The sequence below is a fragment of the Rhipicephalus microplus genome, chromosome 2 (genome assembly GCF_043290135.1).
Source record: "Rhipicephalus microplus isolate Deutch F79 chromosome 2, USDA_Rmic, whole genome shotgun sequence".
Lineage (NCBI taxonomy): Eukaryota > Metazoa > Arthropoda > Arachnida > Ixodida > Ixodidae > Rhipicephalus > Rhipicephalus microplus.
Window position 1 is genome coordinate 121,384,162 of NC_134701.1, and position 21,636 is coordinate 121,405,797.

Genomic DNA, 21,636 nt, shown 5'->3' on the forward strand with positions numbered 1-21,636 from the left:
TCTACACCGAAGTACGGCTATTCCTTCGCGCTACCACCGCGTACTCGAGTCATCAAGTGGACCCAATCCGAACCTCAAACATCTTCGCTCCTTAGCTAGTGTTGAAGCTAGTCGAGGAGGAGGAAATTAACTACAGTCTACTCTCGATCTCTCTAGTCGACCTCGATTTGTTAATGCTGGTGTTGAGTTCTGTCGACGAGAAGTACTTCGTGCTGTGGAGTGGATCTAGGGCGATCTCTATACGTGGGAGAGGATACATGTTCTCCATCTTGATTTTGTTCAGGTGGCTGTATTCGACGCGATAGCGGTGTGTTTCATTCTTCTTCATCTTCACCTAAAATCAATAGTGACACTCACAGACTCTTCGATGATTGAGTGACGCCGCGTGGCATTTCGCGACTTGTCTCTTCACTGCATTATGTTTGAGCGTGTAAATTTTGCACGAGCTCTGTCGAATAGGTCGGGAACGTTATCCTGTTATCATGCGATGTTTCGTGACTAGGGATCTCCTGATTCGCAGTGATGACGGGAAGCAGCCCATGAATGGCTGGAGTGAGGTTTGGAGCTGGTCTTCCTCACTCTTCGGAAGGCTCGGGTTGACCTCAAAACCTTATTGGGGACATCGATTCATCGCTAAGGCAGCATCTATGAGAGAGAACGTATTTCTGGCATCCAAGAATTTATCGATGTAGGCGACTGTCGTTTACGAACGTTGTGGTGCCTCTAATGATGACGGAAGTTTGTCAGCAGTACCTCTGCTTCGCCGTCGCCTTTTGGGGCTATGCATCTTGCGACGCAAATCTGACAATTAGGCGCTGATCGCCCTCAATATGATCTCCAATAGTTCCTGCTTTTTCGGTGTCACATGAATGATGAAGCCGTAGAAAGGTGACACGGTGACTTGCTGTTTTATTACTTTGAATGCGTGGTTCAGGTAAATGATTGTTGAGTGGTAAGGTCGTCTTAGTATCAACCGAACTCCTGCTAGGTAGCCGATGATATCGTATAGTAATCTATCCCCCTGTGGGTGCAGCGCGTTGATGCCGAAGCCGCGTAGGCCTATCTGATGGTAGTGATAGGGCCGGTATGCGTGGCCAGCTTCTGTGCAAGTGTAGCAGAGTGGGAGGTTGTCAGGGGCCTGCCTAATAATGGTCTTCCTGCGAGCGTAGTGCTGGCCGGCAAGAGGATGACATGGCCTCAGTGGCATTGGCGGTGGTGTATGCTGATGGAAACGCGGCAGTGCAGCTTCTTGATTTAGGCGTGGATGAGGAGTAACTCGTCGGGCAACACTGGCGTAGCTCATGGCTTACGGCTAAGTCTCTGGTAGGTCTACAGGTCCCAGTGACCCCAGCGTTTCTTCTCGAACTATGTTGGAGATCGAGGACCTCTGGCTCTTACACTACAGCATCGTTCGGTTAGGTGCCACTCGCACCATGGCTCTTACCTAGTGTAGGTCGCTTGAGAAAAACGAGTGAATGTCCCTGTAGCCTGACGTCAGCTGCTGACTTATTAGGCGTGTGTGCGTTTCCAGCGTCTTCCATCGTTTACGCTTCCCAGCAGAAATCCCGAGTAGTCCTCCGTGGACTTCTCATATCGACTGAAGAGGTCCTGTTTGAACCATTGCATGAAGCAATGATCTTTGTTCTCGTCGACATGTGGGGGACAGTGAGGCGGAACAGACCGGCTATTTTTTATGAATACCATGACATTCTCGTTTGGTAGCAGGACCCGGGTTTCCATGAAAAATGCAGCCCTTCCTTGCTTGCGATTCTCCTGAACGTGTCTAGGAATGTGCCGTGGTTGAGATCCCAGGTATGAAGTGGAGACTCCCGATAGCCGAACTATAGATCCATCCCGAGTCTTCCACGTAGAAGTAAACACGAGGCAGCTTCTCTTCTATTTGCCAGTGCTTGGGGTGGTCACTCTGCCGTAGGTCTTCAGCGAAGTCTCCGGGCCTTAAAAAGATGACCTACGGAAAGTCGGCGTCTTTCTTGGCTGGTGTATCACACTCGCAGGCCATGGTGCAGTGGCCGTCATCGCTGCCACAGTCAAAGTCATGGCATTCGTCTTCTCAGTCTTACCGTTTAGAGATGCCTACTACTGTAGTAGACCTGGAGGTGCGTACTCCAGTAGTAGGTTGTTTTGATTTCTTGTTCACGACTGGTGCTGGGTTCACGACTTGACGGAAGCGTCCAGTACATGCAAGGAGCACCTCCCTCCTCCCGAGATATTACGTTGTCGTGACGTTGATGAAGGCAGGGATCGGTACGTCCAAGAATAATCTCTTCATTTGGCAGAACTTGTGGTCGTTACGAAAAGTAAGATTACACTGATACACACTGGCACTGATGGCGGTGAAAAGGCCATCGGCCGCCGATCACCTGACAAGCGGTGAAGCGCGTTGGCATTTATACATGTGCCGTCGAATTTTCCTGTGGTATCGCTCGTGGCCAGTCAAGCTCTAGAACAAACAGTAATGTCCGCATTGTGCGCGTAATCACATCAGAATGTTCTACGACAATTTTAGTAGTTTTTGGTCAGTCGGCGCGGTTAGCAAAAGGCGGCTCCTAGAGCGTAGCAAGGCGGTAATAAATCTTGAGGAAAGAATGTTACAGTAATATTCCTGAAGCTTCATCTGCTGGCACTTTGAACCTTCATTTGTCATATGTGTGTGTATATTTATTTGTGTGCTTCACAGAGCTTTTGAAGTTGATTGGCCGCCTTTAGAGCAACAAAAAAAAACATCAGTAGGATTTCAGCCAACTTTGCTGCAATAATGCTGACCGACATGCGCACTATAGTATGCCAGGACTCGACGCATCAATGAAGAACTCTTCAATGAAATGTGCTTTCTAGATTTTACAATAATTACTGGTTTCAGTGAATTTTTACTCGGAAACTTGCCTGGTTTTGGAAGTTCTAGAACATAACACCATTAGTGCAATGCAACAAAACAAACTATAGGCCAGCTGTTACAAGACGCGCCGCCACAATCAATGCTAGACCTATTTATTATGCCACCTTTTTGTCAAAACGATTGCCATCTAAATTCTTAGCTATGATATCGTGGTCATCCTAAATATACAGTGAATTATGCACGTTGATTGATCTGATTTGACGCGCTTCTTCTTTTGCAGTCTTACAAGGGACAAGTGTGCATGGTGAAATGCATTGTAAACAGAGAAGGGGAGAGCTGGTATATTTCGGCCGTCGATGGCGTAACATGTGGCCATAAAAAGGTGAAGAAGCATTCATGTTTTCTAATAAGGTGTTTGTTTCACTTTACGAAATTTTACATATGTGTTTAGTTCGTGAGTTGCTCAAGATTTATTTCCGTGGGGAACACAAGGACACAGTAATGAAATGTCCTAGCACAGTCCAAATAATTGTGCCTTAGAGCTTTTAAACTTTCCCGTTGAGAGATCCTAGATTCTGCAAGGACAGATTTCAAACTGGAAAATTTTGGCAGGCATAATTCAGTACGGTATATATCGCCCCACCGCGGTGGTCTAGTGGCTAAGGTACTCGGCTGCTGACCCGCAGGGCGCGGGTTCGAGACCCGGCTGCGGCGGCTGCACTTCCGATGGAGGCGGAAATGTTGTAGGCCCGTGTACTCAGATTTGGGTGCACATTAAAGAACCCCAGGTGGTCTAAATTTCCGGAGCCCTCCACTACGGCGTCTCTCATAATCATATAGTGGTTTTGGGACGTTAAACCCCACATATCAATCAATCAGTACGGTATAACCACCCTTATCATTTCCTTCTCACGTGCTTTATTGCTCCGCGCAGGCTCCGCTTCAACGTGCATGCTGCTTCGCAAATAGCCGTGAATCATATCTAAACAGATATTTTTTGAAATATTGAAGTCATGCCAGTAACTGAATACAGTCAGCCACAAAAGGTCGCAGAAACGTTATGGGTGCCAAACTGCCTGTCCCGCCGGATGGATGGATGAATATGGCTGTACCCTTTCGATCGGGGCTTGGCTAGCACCACCAAGCCCTAATACTTAATGAACCAAAAGCTAGATTTATTTTTTCCCCTTAAATAGTGAGGTTGAGGATTCGTACTTTGAAGTGAAGGGTTTAATTTTCACTCGTGCCTTGACTTTAGTCACCAATCAGATAACCTTTTTTTAGTTAATTCTACCCGCCTAAAGTCTATTTTGCCCTCCCTGTCTTTAAACCAGAGTGCTTTGAAAACCTCTGCATTATCTTCCTGAACTTAAGGTGAAGCCCTTTACAGAACATTATCAAGTGTTCGGCAGTTTCTTCTTCCTCTCCACACGCACTGCATACCGCGTCTACTCCTCCATATTTAGCCCGATATTTCTTGGTTCACAATGCTCCCGTCCTGGCCTCAAACAGTAGAGAACTACCCCGAGTATTATCATACATCCTTTTCTAGGCAATTTTCTGCTTAAAAGTTCAATAGATCTCTAGTGCGGACTTCTTAATCATGCCATTTCTCCACATTTCAGTTTCAGCTTCCTTCACCTTCTTCTAATTCGATAATTCTTTTTGGTTCGGCTCCCTGCTGTTTTCCAAGTATTTACCCATCAATTTTCTGGTTCGCTTCCTCCATTTCGTATCGACATTCTTCATGTACAAGCAGCTGAATACCTTCCTAGGCCAACGCTCCTCCCCCATTTGTCTCAACCACTGCTCAAATTTTATCTTGCTGCTAGCTTCCCTGCCCTCCAATGATGTCCATCCTATAACACCTTGTACTCCCTGATTTGGTGTATTCCCGTGAGCTCCTAAGGCGAGCCTACCTACTCTACGTTGCTTAATTTCTAATCATTCTTGAACTTCCGATCTAATGCACAACACCGCACTGCCGAATGTCCGACCAGGAACCATGACCCCTTTCCATATTCCTCTCACATCATACCTATTGTAATTCCACAGTGCCCTGTTTTTCATTACCGCTGCATTCCTGTTACCTTTAGTCGACACGTATATTTTGTGGTTCCTTAGGTACTCGGCCCCATTGCTTATCCATACGGCCAGATATTTGTATTTATCTGTTACCTCTAGCGTGACCTCCTGTATTCAGAGCTCACTACCTTCATTGACATTAAAAATCATGACTGCTGATTTTTCCTTCCCGAATCTGAAATCTAACCTATCTCCCTCATTACCGCAGATGTCCAACAATCTCTGCAAATCTTTCTTGCTGTCGGTCATTAGCACTATATCATCTGCGTACATCAATGCTGGTAGTGCCTGTTCAATGAGTTTCCTTGTTTGACGAAAAAGAGGTTGAAGCCCAGTCCACTTCCCTCTAATTTGGCCTCTAACCCTTGTAGGTACATCATGAATATTAGGGGGTGACAGGGGACACCCCTGCCTAAACCCCCGTTTTACCTCTGCAGGTTTGGATACCAGTTTTTTACACTTTATAACTACCTTGTTACCTTTCTAGATATTCTTTAAAAGATTAGTGACCCCATCTTCCACGCTTAGTGTGTCCAGTATTTCCCATATATCGTCTTGAACCACGCTATCACACGCTCCCTTGATATCCCAAAATGCTAGACATAGGGGCCTGTGTTCCTTTTCTGCTATTTCGATGCACTGCGTCAGTGAGAACAGATTATCTTCCAACCTCCTGTGTTTCCGAAACCCATTCTGTAGTTCTCCCGCCACCCTTCATCCTCTATCCATGCCTCCAGTCTGCTTCATAATCTGCATCGCCAGCCTGTAGACCACTGATGTCACTGTTATAGGACGGTAGTTGTTTATGTCAGCTCTGTCCCCCTTTCCTTTATAGATCATGCTCATCCTGCTAAGTTTTCATTAATTGGTAACTTCTCCATCGATTATTATTTTGCTCACTGCCTCTCTCAAAACCTGCTTAGACTTCAACCCTAATGTATTTATTAGCGTAACTGGAATGCCATCTGGGCCTCTTGATGCACCACTAGGAAATCTTTTCTCAGCTCTTTCCCACACTTGTTGTGAAAATGAAGCCATTGCGCCACTTGATTCATCCTTGTCTATTGTAGTGCATAAAGCACTTCTTTATTTAAATTTTTCTGTCACCCTTGTTCTTATATACTCAATAGCTTTGCCCCCTTCTAGCCTAGCACCTTGAGCTGTAGTTATAAACCTCTGCTCTAGGCTCGTCTCATTTCTTAGAGAGTTTAGATGGCTCTAAAATCTCGCAGCTGCCTTTCCATCTTTTTTATGTACTTCTGCAAGCCACTGAGCTCCCTTTCTTCTAATCTTATCATTGATCAGAAGGGATGCATCCCTTCTATAGCATAGAAAGATTTCCCATTTTCTTTCGACATCAACCGTCGATTCACCCCGCTGCTTAGCATGTCTGTGTTCCCTAGAGGCTTCCTGACGTTTTGCTAAGGCTCTCTTAACTTCCTCATCCCACCAACATTTGGGTTTGTGTTTTTTTCCTGGGTGACTTCTTACGTGCCTTAGCACGCTCTAGCTCAAACAGTCTAATTAGATTCGTATATGTCCACACTGTTTTATTATCCTCAGTGATGACTTTCTCAATTTGCTTAGTGGTTATTTCAATTCGCCTTTTTGAATAAAAATTTTCCTGTAGTTGCTCATCTTGTCTCCTTCCCACTTTCACTGCTCTTCCAAAACTTAGCTTGACATGTTTGTGATCACTTACCAGACATCTGGAGCCACCTTCATCTATGTGCATTCCCCTGAGCTTATCATACATCCTATGTGACATCAGTGCGTAAGCTATCGTCGACTGCAGCCTTCCTAACTTCCATGTTATTTGGCCTTCACACTTGTCGGTCCTGTTGCATATGATCAAATCAAGCCTTTCACACATATTCATGATCATTTTGCCTGTCGGGTCGGTATACCCATCTAAATCTTCTATGTGCGCATTCATATCTCCTATTATAATTATCTCGCACTCTTCTCCTAACTCCTGAATGTCATTTGATATACACTCAACCATTACCTGATTTTCCTCCCTGGCCTTTGCTCCCGTCCAAAAGTACACAATACCAAGGAGTGTCATTTGCCCTGCCGCTTTCCTTTTTAGCCATAAATGTTCCAGGCACTCGTGCTTCACCCTTTTCTATTCTGTATTTTTATGAATGAATGTCCCAATACCACCCTCTTTCTGCTGCCTTCTGTTCTACTACAATATCGCCACGCGTAGTCCGCATTGTTAGGAGGTTGTTCCATATCCCTGAGATGTGTTTCTAAAAAACCATATACCATCGGCTTCTCCTGCCTTAGGCGGTCTTCTATCTTTTCCCAATTCAGCCTGTTCCTACCACCCTGCATGTCAATATACCCTGTGTCTGGATTGGCTCGGCGCTGGTGGCTACGTCTTTTCCTGCCCCGGACTCCACCTATCTTAGATACTGGTGCCACTTTGAAATCGTATCTGTCCATACCACCTGTCAAAGAGTCTCTCTGGTTGTTTTCCTCATTACTATCTATTCTGCACCCCGAAGGGCCCGCTTGCCCCCCAAGAAAGCTACTGCGCGTCCTGCAAGCCACCAACCCACCTCATGGCCCATCGAAGTGAATTCTGTCTCGTTGAAAACTACCCCACCTAGGCATCTCTCTGTTTATTTCTACCACCTCAAAGCCTTTATCTCGAGTCATACGCCATATATCTTGGTTTTCGTTGACAACCGCTCTTTGAAGGTAATATCACGCACCGGTACCTCCGGTATCGTGCATATCACTACCTGTACCTGAGGAGAAGTGGCGCGCATGTCATCGACGCCTTTCGCCAGTGTGGTTGCTAGTACTGCTGTATCTTCATTTAAGACATCGTTTTAACCGCCCGAAATTATCACGAGGTTTTGTCTATTAGCTGTAGTTTTGAGCTTTGCGCTCGCTAGTCTCATGACTTCTTCCAGCTTGCGTCCTGGGAACGCCCCTACTGCAACCCTCTTGTCACCTCTTACCCTCTCTTTGATGGCTTCTGTGCATCGATTTAAATTCGAGTCCTCGGCGACTATCACATGCTGTGACTTTTCAGCTGGAGCGTCTTGCACCTGGGGATAACTTGCACTTGTGACGGCGGCTGCTTTGTCTCCTCCCCGCCCCTCCGCTACTTCGCTGAAGCTGGGCCTTGCGACAATTGAACCAGCTGAACCTGTTCTTTCCAAACTTGCTTGGTCTTTCTTCTCCGCCGTTATGGTTGCTGGTTACCTACTGTTCTCTCCGTAGGCCGCTCATCTGTTCACCTTGGCCAGTGCTTCTCCGGCGTACTTCAGCCTTTCTCCCATAGCCGTCGTTTTCTCTTGCTCTGTCGCCAACGCAGTCTCGAGCTCGGTGATTCTCATCAGCAGATCACTCTGGGCAACCATCATTTTCTCCCTTTTTTTCTCGACCTCACATTGCCTACACTTTGGGTCAGCCTCTTCTCCTTCCGCTACTACACTTGTGTCCCCTTTCAAACCAACCCCACATCCTGAACACATTACAGTCTTTTTAACCATGTCTTTCCGACACCTTGTCTTACTTGTCTCACTCAATAATTACAAAACTCGAGCCCTGCCCTACGTAAACGAGAAAGTCCAAGCTCTACTACAAAAAATCGCGTTTTCACTGTACGTTCACCTCCCCCACGGGGTGGCAAACGAAAAAACAACAAAAAAACAGAAAATAACACACACACACGCACAAACTAATAAATACCTTGTGACTGACCCCCGAAAAAGCCGTGCAATTAAATAGGTGCTACAGGGATTTTAGCTACTGCCTTATAATTATAAAGACAAGGTCAAAACATTCAAAACCGCTTATCTGCGCAGTCGATCAGGAGTGCTCAAAAAACACGTCCATCCACCGTGACAGTCCGATCCGAACCCAGCCAAACAAAAATCCCAACCCAGCTAAACAAACCCCGCCACCTCGCGGTTCGCCATCTACCGTCGATTGCAATGCCAGGTTGGTAACGGGTGTTCTTGTTATTCACTGGCCTTATAATTTTCAGCTGTGACGTCGTGCATTTTAGTTCGCAGTTATCACGCGAAGCAGTTATGTGCACCATGAGCGTCACATTTCAATTTTCATAGTCTGTTCAAAGAACTCGCGGTGATCTTCAAACAGCATTACGTTGGCTAAGTAGCACTTTGTGATAAAGACTCCGACTGATAACAATCATGCTCATAGTCTGCTCTTCGCCCAGAAGCACGCAGACGCAGATGCGAAAAAACTCGCCTCGTTAAAAAAGAAAAGTGGAAATTATTTCTACCCGGTCACAAAAATAGAGGCGATATAATAATTAAGGAACAGATGCTTCCCGGGCACTGCGGTGGCTTTTCACCAGATAAGGGGCTTTTCGCCATGGGCCCGCGCGGTATATAAACTTTTGTCGTCGACTGTACATCAAGATTGGGTACGGACATAAGCGATAGCAATAGAATTTTCTGTTACGCATGCATGAGAGCCGGTGCATTTGATCATCAATATTTACATATCAACGGTAGCACTTACCATTGTCGTTTTGCAGCATGCTTAGCCTTTTTCCTGCATTCGTCATCGCCAAAGACCACGCGACATCTGAATAAAGGTGGTTCTCGGCCAGTGTCACATTTATTAACGGGCCCGTGTCAAGCCAAGAGCCAAGTTAAGGCCCCCAGATAGATCTCCACCACCCCCAACGTCTTGCCTCAGGCATGAACTTGTCCCTATGGGGTATGGTCTATACATAATAATCCGCAGTTGTAGTTAGGTTACCAACCCAATGACAGCACGTGACCATAATCGCGATGCAGCTGCCAAAGAAGCCGCCATTTTTCTCGGATTATCATGTGAGCGTTCCGAAAAGTGGCTGTCATACGAGAGAACTGCGACCTTCAGTTATTGGGACATCAACGAGAAGTCGCGCTTTCTGTACGCCTCATCGGAGGGTAGAGCCTAGACGTAGTTTGATAACAGGAAGCTCACTATAAAACGTGGTGCATCTCTAGACCTATTTCCTATATGAGCCTTTAGGAACTTAATTGGCATAAAAGCAGCCACCTCTTTTCTTAAAGAAGGACTGGAGCTGCCGAACAAAAGCATTTTAATATTTACGGAAGAGATGACGTGCCTTTTTCGCCACGCTAACGCTGCAGAAAAGGAAAAGTAATTTGTTTGGGCGTGCACTAATGCAGCATGCGTTCAATAGAATTATCAGGATTCCACCGAAAACCGTAAGAAATTCTTCTCTAATGCAATGGCAATGCAGACGACGATGCACGTGTGCTACGGGCGATTCAATCGTCGTTGCATACCAGCGCAATTCTGTCAACAAACCAGCGGCAAACCCTCGCCCACCTCGTGATAACTAGGAACAAGGAAGGCGGCTGTTTAGCCTGGCACAGGTCAACGACTAATCCACCACAGCCGCAGAAAAGCCGGAATTCTTATTGCCATGAAATTGTAATCCGCAGTTTCGCAAGCAACAACCCTACGTCTACTGCCAGCTGATAGAACTCTTGACATTACAGCCTACATCACCGAAGCCTAATAGCAAAAGTAAGGGCTGAACAATGTGCCATCACCGAATCACTACATTTCGCAGGGTTGCCCTGCCATGCACCGAGCAACTCAGGGGCCGATAACTTTGCCCTCATCTGCATAACTAATGGCAATACGCAATGAACGCACGTTTCTGCATCATGGCATGCTGAAATAATATACCGCTGACGATTGCGATTCGTGGGTTTTCCACCGTCTACACAGAGTCTCCATGTGGGCATTTCTTGACCGAACAAGACCGGACAATATAATGTAAATGCATTCAAGAAAGTTAACGCAGCCGTCATACGATGCCGCCAACTAATCACAACGTAAACCATCAAACCACCGACCTGCACTTCCGAGTCGATAGCCACAACGAATTTGCTTTGTTCTACAACAGGACCAAGTAACTATTCCGTAGTATGCGTCGTGTTCATCGCCAAGCTGAAGAAAGAAAATGCCGTAACCTACTTAAGATCTAGGTTGCATAACGCTTGGCACCGAAAATAAGCATAAGCTTGCTGTAACACAGTTCTGGTGGGGCCCCACCAACCTAACATCGGTGTGTAGCAGACTCGCAGACTTCCACTTTACGCTTCTGCCAGCGACGCCTGAAAAGCCTCGAAGTGGTACATTTCAAATTAGGCGGTTTACTTGTGAGGGTTTGCACGTGTGGTGATGTTTGGGTCTGGCTGACGGACTCATAAAGCTGAAATGGACATGCAAGTAAACACATACAAGCATTTATTCAAAACAGGGGCAAAGGCAGGAGACTACAAAAATTACCTAGGACTAAAAACTCACATACACGATAAAAATAGCAGCTACAAATCTTACTATGCTTTAAAATACTCTACAGCAGGAACAGGCCACACACAACGCGGATTGTTAATAAAAAACCACATAAAAAAGTAAAAAGACATGTACAAAAAAGAAATTACAAAAACAATGTTCTTACGCTAATGAAATTCTACGTGCGCCACAGCGCGCACTACTACTAAGAATTAAAGGCGCGGTATAATAAAATAACCATTCAAAAATAACAATAAATGCCCCCACCTCCCTGAAGGGAATCATGTGGAAATGCGACTGCATTTCGAAGCGTCCAAAATCGCATTTTGCATGTAAGAACCCAGGGTTATACGAATAGTGTATTCTTTTTTTGTTTACACTGTATAGCCAATGGCGCCGTTCGTCGCACGTGGCGTCTTTCTGTTCCGAGAAACGCGGTATGTGTTTCCACTAGCGTGCTCGGTTAAAAATGCTACGAAGTGAACTAAACAAACAGCTTTCTCGGCTCGGCGTTGGAATTTCGCAGTGACGTCTCGTGCACACATTTCCTGATGTTCTTGAGAGGTGCCCAGCCAGCGGACAGTGGAGAGTGTGGCGCAAGCGGACGGGAAAGTAGGGTGCAGGGAGGAGAGAGAGCTAATGGCGATAGGTATGAGGGGGGGAGCTACGGTTGCAAAGGGGATAGATGGATGGATGGAAATAACTTTATTTATACGTCCTGTACAGGGTGTAGCCACCTATCTTGCTAATTCCAGGTCGGGACTGGGAAGTCAAGCCTCCTAGCCATGTCATGGGCGTACTGGACAGCCAAGACTAGCGTGATATGGTCGTGAGACTTTATCATCCCTGTAAACCATTTCCGGCAAATGCCACGGCCAAGCGACCCACATTCCCAGAGCATATGCTCAAGCGTGCATACTTCTTTCTTACATGCCTTGCAAACAACTCCCATATATTTTATATCACACCATTCTTTTGCCTGTGCCGGTGAGTAATTGAGTAATTACAGACTGTGTCTGTAATTGTCTACGTGTGACCGCTTGTGCTCTCTTTAGTGTACTGTCAAGGGGTGCCAACTCTCTCCTCCCCAAATAGTAATGTTTAGTAATTTCATTATATGTCATGGGTGTATCCCGTTGTAAATTTTCAAATCCAGCAGAATCAAAGTCATGTGTAAAAGCGCCCCAGTTCGTAAGTTCGCGGGCAATGCTGTTGGTCGATTCATTTGGATTCATTGGAATGTCATCCAATGATCTAAGGTGCGCTGGGAACCAATATATATAATGTGTATCAATGGCGTGTTTCCTATTATTTATCCACACTGCTTGTGGTGTGATCCTGTCCCTAGTTAGGGCTCTGATGGCTGTTTTACAGTCACTCTACATCTCGGTGTATCAATCATCTGTCAAGGCCAACACAATAGCAACCTGTTCAGCAATTTCGGTTTTGAAGTGTAAACCGTGGCGCAGTTGGTACACCTGCCCTCGTGGTCAACTACTACCGTGGCGAACCTATTTCGGTCTTTATATGAGGCTGAGTCGACAAAGCAAGCCCCCCGCCTCCTTTATCCAACTTCTTCATTAAAGCCTTAGCCCGGGCTACCCTTCTGGACATGTCGAAAGTTTGGTACATATTTCTTGGCAACGGGGCAACGATGATGCTCACAGCAAAGCCCTGTGGCATCTTGGTGTATGTCTCCTGGTCTATGACAGGGTTGATCATGATTCTATGAAGGATCGATCTCCCAGCGCCAGTTGTAGAGAGTCTTGCTATTTGTGACCTTTCTTGAGCCTACACTATTTGTCTAGTCGTGTTGTGTACCCTAAACTTGAGCAATTTTAGAGTGCCGTTGCAAAGCGGGAGACTCAGTGCACTCTTGATGATTTCTTGATCACCGCGTCGAGCTTCTTTTTTTAGGTTTGTGTCTAGCTATACATAGAAGCCGCATATGAAATATGACATAGCACGAAAAAGTTGATCAACCGGATAAGATTGTCCTCTTTCTTGCATTTTTGTCTCCCGAAAGTCGTCTGATCATCCGGTATGCGTTCTCTATCTTGAAGATAATTTTCTTGAGTTCCATGTGATTCCTTCTATTTGCATCTTTAAAAAAGCCGAGTACCCTCATCGTGTCTACTCTGGGTATATTAACACCGTTTTCGGTCAATATATGTATATATACGTCACTTTCGCATAGTGGCTTCCAGCCCTTAGGTCTCCCCCTTTCTTTTTTCTGTAAATTATTAACTCCGATTTGTGTGGGGAGCACCTAAGACCAGTGGGCCTCAAGTATTCCTCCACTGTCTGCACCGCTTCTGTAAGTGCATCTTGTACCTGTCCTTCACTAACACCAGTACACCATATGGTAAGGTCATCAAAATAGATGGTGTGGTGAATGTTGCTGATATTGCTCAGTTTCCCGGACAGGCCGATAATGCACACGTTGAGGAGGGCGGGAGACATCACCGAGCCTTGAGCGGTTCTACGATCACCAAGTTCAACCACGTCTGAGTTGGTGTCTTCTACCCTTAACCTCTCTGTACGTGCTCCTAAGAAAGATTTTGTGTAATTATACATTTTCTATCCAAGTCCAATTTCCTCTATTGTTTGAAGAATGTATTTGTGCCTTATGTTATCGATTGCTTTCTCCATGTTTAGTCCGAGAATGGCTTTGGTATCCTGGAGCACCCATCTAGAATGCGGTGTTTCTTCTGCTTCATAGCATCATGAGTAGATAGTGAGGATCTGAAGCAAAACATATTGTAGGTGTGTATGTTGTTGTCCTGCAAGGAATCCTTAAGCCTGTTGAGGATTGCATGCTCGGCAACTTTCCCTACACATGATGTTAGCGATATTGGCCGCATATTCTCCAGACGTGGAGGTATACCCAGTTACTGTATTAGTATGACTCGAAACAGTTTCCATTCATCTGGAAATTCCCCCGAATTTCATGCTTCGTTAATAAAATCAGTCATTGATTCAATAGAGGGCTCGTCGAGATTCCTGAATGACTTGTTGGTCACGCCATCTGGGCCAGGGGCAGACTTTATATTTAACTCACTTAGCACACCTCTGATTTCAAATAAAGTGAAGGATCGATCCAGCTCCGGCGGAGTAGCTCCCCGGTATTCGCATCGAGGAAATCGTTCTTGATCTTTAGCGACTGGTAGGTATTTGTCTATGAGTTGTTTAGTTACAGTTTCAATGTCTTGATTTTTAAGGTCTATGTGTATGGCCCAGGCAAGACAGTGTCTTTGGTTGGACCTGGTGCCTAGCTCGTCTAGGAGGTGCATAAAATTTTCTATGCTTTGCCATTCCTGATCTGTCCATCAATCGTTTCATAAAATTCATCCCACTGCTGCTTACATTGGTTGTCGCCGTACACTACAATTTGTTTATTCAGTTCTGCTATTTTCTCCCACAGTTTTCGATTGAGTCTTTAGGTCCGCCATTTTTGAGTAATGGCCTGCTTTGCTTCAAATAAGTGGGCTAGTTTAGAATCCATGGCCTCCACCATTAGCGTCAGTGAGAAGTTTTCTGGCTGACTTGATATCATTCCTGGTTAATTTGCAGCACTATTTGAGGCTTGGTTTGGCAGCGTTTGGTGTGCTTTGCGCTCTCATTCTGCAAAACACAACCCGATTAACAACCTCGAATTCTCGAGTGCGGCCTTTCTCAACCTCCAGCTTAACCTCGAGAACATAGTGATCACCACCGACGTTATTCATCCATATAGGATGCTTCATATTCTTGACAAAGCTTAGGTCGGGTGTGGTGTCTCTACAGACAGAATCGCCAATACTTGTGGGATACCACTTATCTGTAATTAAGACCAGGTCTTGTTCGTCTGCATGATGCCATAAATTCCTGCCTTTGGGATTTTCCGCAGTATATCCCCAGAGTTCATGAGCAGTGTCGAAGTCCCCTAATACGGTTAGAGGTCTAGCTTGCACGAGTTTTATAGCTTTCTCGAAAATTATCTTGAGCTGTTGGTTCTAGTGATTTGGGTTACTGTATATGTTGAGGACAAATAGGTTGTTGCATCTATGATTTTTGTACGAGACCGGCAATAATACCTCCCCCATGAGATACTCTAAGTTTTTGTCCCGAATGCCCAGATCGCGAGAGATGTGTGTAAGCTGCTTATTTACAAACACGCATAAGCCTGTATCATAGGTTTCGCACTGTATTGCTCTATACCCAGTGAACGTGGTGTATCTGTACCCAGTTTGTTAGAGTGCTTTATATCCGGCTGAGAATATAGTGATCTGAGATATTGCTGGAGTGTGGAACTTTTGTTGTTCCACACTCCCATTACATTGCTACACTCGAAATTTACTTTTACTGTGAACCATATTAGATATTCGTTGCTCTATATATATTTTCTTGTATGTGCAAAGCCTCCTGCAAAAAAAATATATCTTATATTGAGTGCAAGATAGTGGTTAAATTAGGAAGACATTCTCTAACCTATTGGATGTCTTTTTTTGTGTTTTTTTCCTGTCATATACATGAATTTAAAAAATGCCGCTTTGTCCACAGGCACAAAAGTAACTAAGCGCTTGAATGCTTCTTGTTATGTCTCTCGCAGGCTGAGGTAACAAAATAAATATTTACGTTTCTGTACTGACGGAGAAGTATACCATCATGCACCACTTCGAAAATTCAGCCGACCAGATTTTCACCGTTTTGAACGGGTCACGAATACTTACACCAGTCGAGTAATTTTTCCAGCCCTAGAACTGTGAGGAATAATTAACTTCGCACATGAAAAGATGTACAAAGTCCGCCACTTTTCGCTGCTAAACAGAAGCAAAGAAAATATTCGTATTAGCTACAGAGGCCGGCAATGTCAAAATGTCGCGCTCTGCCCCGTGTCGCATTTTGCCCCATCTTACCCGATATCAGTGGCGAAACTTTGTTACTCAAAACCTAATAATACGTGTAATATTTGAGAATATATGCTTTAATAAATAAGGCTGACAACCACCAAATTTCAATGAGGACAATTGTTGCTTCCACAAGCCCCACAATCTTGCCCTAAGAACGGAATTTCCGGCATGTCTTAGCATTGAAGCTATACTGCAGGAATAGTGTAGTTCTTAGAGGCCAACTACATTGAAATTTGACTTGAACGAAATTGACTCAAAAGGCGTGGTATATGTTGCGTGAATAATAATAATGACAGTGGTAAAACTTGATATCGCGTATTGCATTTATAATTAGTACTGTAATTGTCAGCGCGCAGAGAACGCGAAACTGTAGCGAGTGGCCGGGTAAATTAGACACGAATTGAACTGACGCAAATTGTATCTCACCACTGCTCCTGAGCAGAACTCTCTGCATCTGCACTTGTTCCTATTCTGCGTGACGCTCTTCTACAAGCGGATGATTCAGTGGGGTTAACTCTTTGGTAGCATGAAATGCTGGTCCGTAGGCTACTGGAACATATCTTATGGCTGGAGCCAGCTATCACACTTTTTCGAGAAGCCTGAAGCTCTAAACATCAGGTTATAGCAGGGAGGTTAAATAATTGGGAAGTATCGAAGGGGATGATGCATTACGCGACTTTCTTCAAAGATTTTGAATATAAACACAACAGGTGTCTCCACCAAAATACTGCTGGAGCTGACGAGAATGTTGAATCCTGGCGCCATGCCTTTTTTACTCAGCCACTACAAACACAATAATGGCTAAACTCGACCCGAGTATTAAGAAGTGCCGGCGATGACTTGTATTCGAAACATGCAGCTTTAGTATAGCATAAATTGCTTGCGTGAGCATGTTTTGCTCACTAAAATGTAGCGTTACGTTATTCCGAAAATGAAACTGGTAAAATGACGCCCCTTGAAGTGCTACACTAGCTTCGCCACCTATAATCGCGCGATCAAAGCTCTGGCAGCTGATCGGTTCGTTCCGAGTGGCGATTAGTTGAAGGAGCGAAGTTCGAGAGAATTTTATTCGTGCTCAGTTCAAAGCAATCTGAGCTCATAAACGTCTGGTCGTCTGGGTCGCTGGGTGTTCTCTCTGCAAGAGTACAATTTTGTTTTGTCGTCGTTTACAAGTCTAGCAAAACACATCAACATGCAGATGCTCTCTCCCGCTGCACCCTGCCAATATCTTCGACGAGCCCTTGTGCCATATTCGCCACGTGATCTTGACGCTGTGCCAGTGGTTTTTGGCGCGCTGGCTTCGAAGAACTACACTCAGTTCCCCTCGCGACAGCGTGATGATCGGTACTGAACCGCATTATGAACAGTCTAAGTGGCAGGTCGCCATCTCATAATGCCAGATCACGTCGACGACTACGGCAAGTTAGGATAGAAAGCAAAGTGCTATACCGTTATGTTTACGTCCCTGATGAACACCAACGTGTGTCATTTCTTCCACGTTCCCAACGTCACAAGTTTCTCAAAGCCTCTCATGACAAACCGTGTGGAAGCCACTTCAGATATAACAAAGCACACAGCCACGTCAGGCAACGTTTCTTCTGGCCTGGCCTGTTTTCTTTTTTGGGCAGTAAGCTGCGTCTTGCCCTCTTTGTTAACTGTGGATGAAACCAAGTTCGAGTCCTGCAGGCCTAATGCGGCCAATTCCTTGTCTTGAGATATCTTTAGCCGTCGCTTAGACTTAGCCGGACCTTTCCCGTCACGCCAAGAGGTCACCAATGAATAGTGAGAGCTGTCGACGTAATCCTACCACCCTCAAACTGATGGGTTGACAGAACGATTTCATCGCACACGAACATACATGTTATGGATGTATATCGGAGCACACTATCACAGCTGGGGCAAAATTCTTTTGTTTTTGACGTTTGCCATTAACAACACTGTTAAACGAATCACTGGCTACTCTCCTTTCTACCAAGAGTACGGCCATGCGCCAACATTCACCGTCGACGTTTCTTTCTTGAATGTTCCAAGAAGCGCCTAGTCAGCCATACCCTAGCAGTTCACCTCAAGAGTTGAAAAATATTTACTACGTGCTCGTGTCAAAACAAAAGCCAGTCAGCGAGATCGGAAACAGCGCTACGATAGCTCTCATCACGATACGATATTGCCTTCAGTCCTGGGGATGAAGTGCTGTTTTAATTTCAGACTCGTACTACAAGGTTGTGTGATAAATTTTTGATTAGGTAAATTGGGTCCTCATAGTTAGCGATCAAGCGTCACCAGTGAACTATCGTGTCACTCCCGTCGAGTTTTTTTCAAATTGTCGTTGAATTTCAAAAATTGTTCATATTTCGCGTCTAAAATCATTCATTTGACGTCCCAAGCCCGTCTAAGACCCGGCCGGGCTAGCGACTTGAGTGCGATGGGTGGGGGGTGAAACTACTGTAAGTGGATAAGACAGATGCTTGGGCTAGTTGGTGATTGGAAATCAGCCTATTTGCACAGCGCAAGACTACAAGTAGTTACGATGTAACTACAGAAGAGGAGACAAGGACAGAAAGAGCGCTGACTTTGTTGGTCAGTTGAAGTTAAAGTTGAAGTTGTTGAAGTTGAAGTCAGCGCTCTTTCTGTCCATGTCTCTTCTTCCGCACTTACATCGTGACTACTTGTAATCTTGCGCTGTGCAAATATGTTGATTGAACTACTGTGAGTATTATTCATGCGCTTCATCTTTTCATTGTAGATAGTCGTCAGTACCTTTGAGGCCTGTGTTATGGGGGTCTCCAAGGGACAATAAAAGTAGAGTATTGCGTCCTCAACGTTGTGTTAAAGTGTTATAAAAAGCGCATTGTGCTACGTTAAGTTTATTGTGGTTGTTTTGGGCGCATAATAACGCGTGTTCACACGAATGCAGGAACGCGCTTGGTAGATACGTAAGTGTGCCAAACCGAGCATCAATATTCAAAAAGTCACAGCTTTGCTGCAGAGTCGAAGCAATGAATGCGATAGCAACAAATTGGAATGCCACGCGAAAAATGGCGATCAGATCAAAACGTGCCCCGCATTGCTCATGCACAAATGACTAATGGCCCGTACTCACAGGTACGGATGAACGCGAATAATTGTCTCAGTTGTTCCTTCGCTCTGTCCGAAAAGAGCACCCTTTTCACAAACGGAGACTCTGCAGCGAGTGCAGTGACCTTTGTACTCCCGAAAACAACATAATCGTTCCATTGAAAGCCCAAGGCGTATGATTCTCTCCACCGCGAGCTAAGCACGCGCACGCGTGAGCGTCTTCACCACCTCTCTCCGCGGGGCAAAGTACACGTGAGGGACGAACGCATCAGCACGCGTCACATCATCGAGTCGATGTGGCGGTAATCTCACCATCTCGATAGTAATTTTGAAAACATAATTGTTGCACACAGATCGCCATTGCCAGCAGTAAGTCGTCGATCGACGTTTCAAAGCTCGACGTTTCAAAGTTAAGGAGGCGCTCCTTCGTGACTCAGCAGCTACCGCCACGCACTCACAAGCAACAAGTCAATATTCAGTTTACGCGTGCCATAGTCTTTTTCATAAGTATTTTTCTTTCTTTTTTTATATGAGTCAGGACCTCGTCAAGCTCTTGAGCTTTTAGTCCTGTACTCCACCTTATCTAAAGGAAATAAAATGATTGATTGATATCTACAGGCGCATATATATATATATATATATATATATATATATATATATATAAATATATATATATATATATATATATATATATATATATATATATATATATATATATATATATATATATATATATATATATATATATATATATATATACACGGTGAATGACGGTGGTCATCAACGCTTATGCCGATGCTGATGACTGCACAAAATCTAGCCGAGAGTGTCCATATAATTTCTATCGCAATAAAATAATGCCGTGTTAACGTTCCTAGTATATGAATAAAGCGAAAATATCTGAAGCGCGAGCCAGTGGCATCATTTATTGTACCCAGCGAGTTTACCAAGACAGCAGGACAAAATGTTAGGTGCGAAGCGGGCAACGAATATTTGATACGCGCTTTAACGAGCTTCCTAATTTTTGTATTCATCTTCGGGCATGTTTAAAATATTAGCTGTTTTGTTACATTTCAAGAGAAAACGCTGGAGCACCACCGGGGAGCGCATACTGCGGAAACGCAGAGCAGACACTTACTTCGGTCAATCTGTTGGGCTGTTGTCTACCTCACTTCTGGTCAGCTACAATGACCTCATTTGTTCTAGTTTTAATATCAGTAATCGTGTAGCTGGTGAGGTTTTCTAAAGTAATCGTTTGCATTTCAAAGGTGAAATTTGGGAGGCAGCATTGTCTTTTGTTAGACTGCCTATAAAACAGATTTTTAGGTGTGCACATTTTTGTTGAAGTTGGCATTAAAAGATCGGGCAGGTTTGCGCTCTGCGCGAGGCCAATTTGGAGTGCACCACACTCTGGCTTTGCGTTCGTTGTGTCCCGCTTTGGTAAAGCTCGCCATTTTTACGCACTTTTCTTTTACGGTAATGATGACAAATTGCTCCCTACGATGAAACTTTAGAACAGTTTCTTCTAACCTGTGCCCCACAAAGCTGGATACCAATCAGATGATCTCGCGGAAGCTTCATTTAGATGCGAACCACCTTTTTGACTAGCCTCTGTCACACTGTCTCTCCGTATGAGTGACAACATGCTCCCCTCGCAGTGCGTGCTGTTGTCACTCTCTCAGTCACGTGCCACCTGCTCTTTCCGCTAAAGTGACTGCCGCTTGGTACACCGCCGGCTCGTCGGTTGACGAGTAATACACCTAACGCACACCTAACGTGCGCTTTGAAATATGTATATGTGTGTCCGCTTTCTTTCACTTCACCTTCTGCACCGCTCACAGAGCTCAGGCCCACATGAAGTGGTAACCCTCTTTCTGCTCGTTTCTGTGCGATGATGAGAACGTCGGAAAACGACGCTGCTTCGCCCGCTGAAACTTCCACCGATGCGATTGAGCCTAAACCAGCCGTCGCTTGCGTTTCGAGGGTTAGCGAAGCCGAGCGCGTTTGCCAATGGCGATGTCGTTTACTCGAGTAAACGCAACGCCGGGTTTTGCTTCGAACTGTTCTTCCAGCACCCCCGTCGACGCCCGTTTCAACCGCATCAACGCCTTGCATACCGCTGCTGCTTCCTATCCTATCAGGGTTTCATTGATAGGAATGACCGAAGTTTTTAGGGGCGAAGCTTCTTAAGCTGTGGGCCGTGCGTCTTTGATGTATGTGATTGTAGGTAGCCACCTCTTGTTTAGTTCTTAAAATGTCCGCTAGGTTGCGGTACCTGTATGTGATGAACATTTCATGAAAAGCTGCGAGATGACGGTATTTGGAGTGTTTACTAGATGGATGGATGGACGAGCGGACAGAGACACAGATGAACGGATGACGGTGTCTGTATATGATGAAAAGATGCGAGGT

The 21,636-nt window shown here is 45.1% G+C and overlaps 1 protein-coding gene across 2 annotated transcripts in view; it reads left to right on the top strand.

Annotated features, from left to right (window-relative positions):
* LOC119170765 (venom metalloproteinase BumaMPs1) overlaps positions 1 to 21,636 on the top strand; it is a 189,199-nt gene that overhangs the window by 135,456 nt on the left and 32,107 nt on the right. Inside the window, exons 13-14 of one of the 2 annotated variants that reach the window (XM_075886732.1) lie at positions 3,138 to 3,239; positions 15,849 to 16,251. In XM_075886732.1, the coding sequence (XP_075742847.1) occupies positions 3,138 to 3,239; positions 15,849 to 15,866 (120 nt within the window). In that variant the 3' untranslated portion in view covers positions 15,867 to 16,251. Of the gene's footprint in view, positions 1 to 3,137; positions 3,240 to 15,848; positions 16,252 to 21,636 lie in introns of those variants that run through there. The other variant, XM_037422025.2, reaches the window with a different exon arrangement.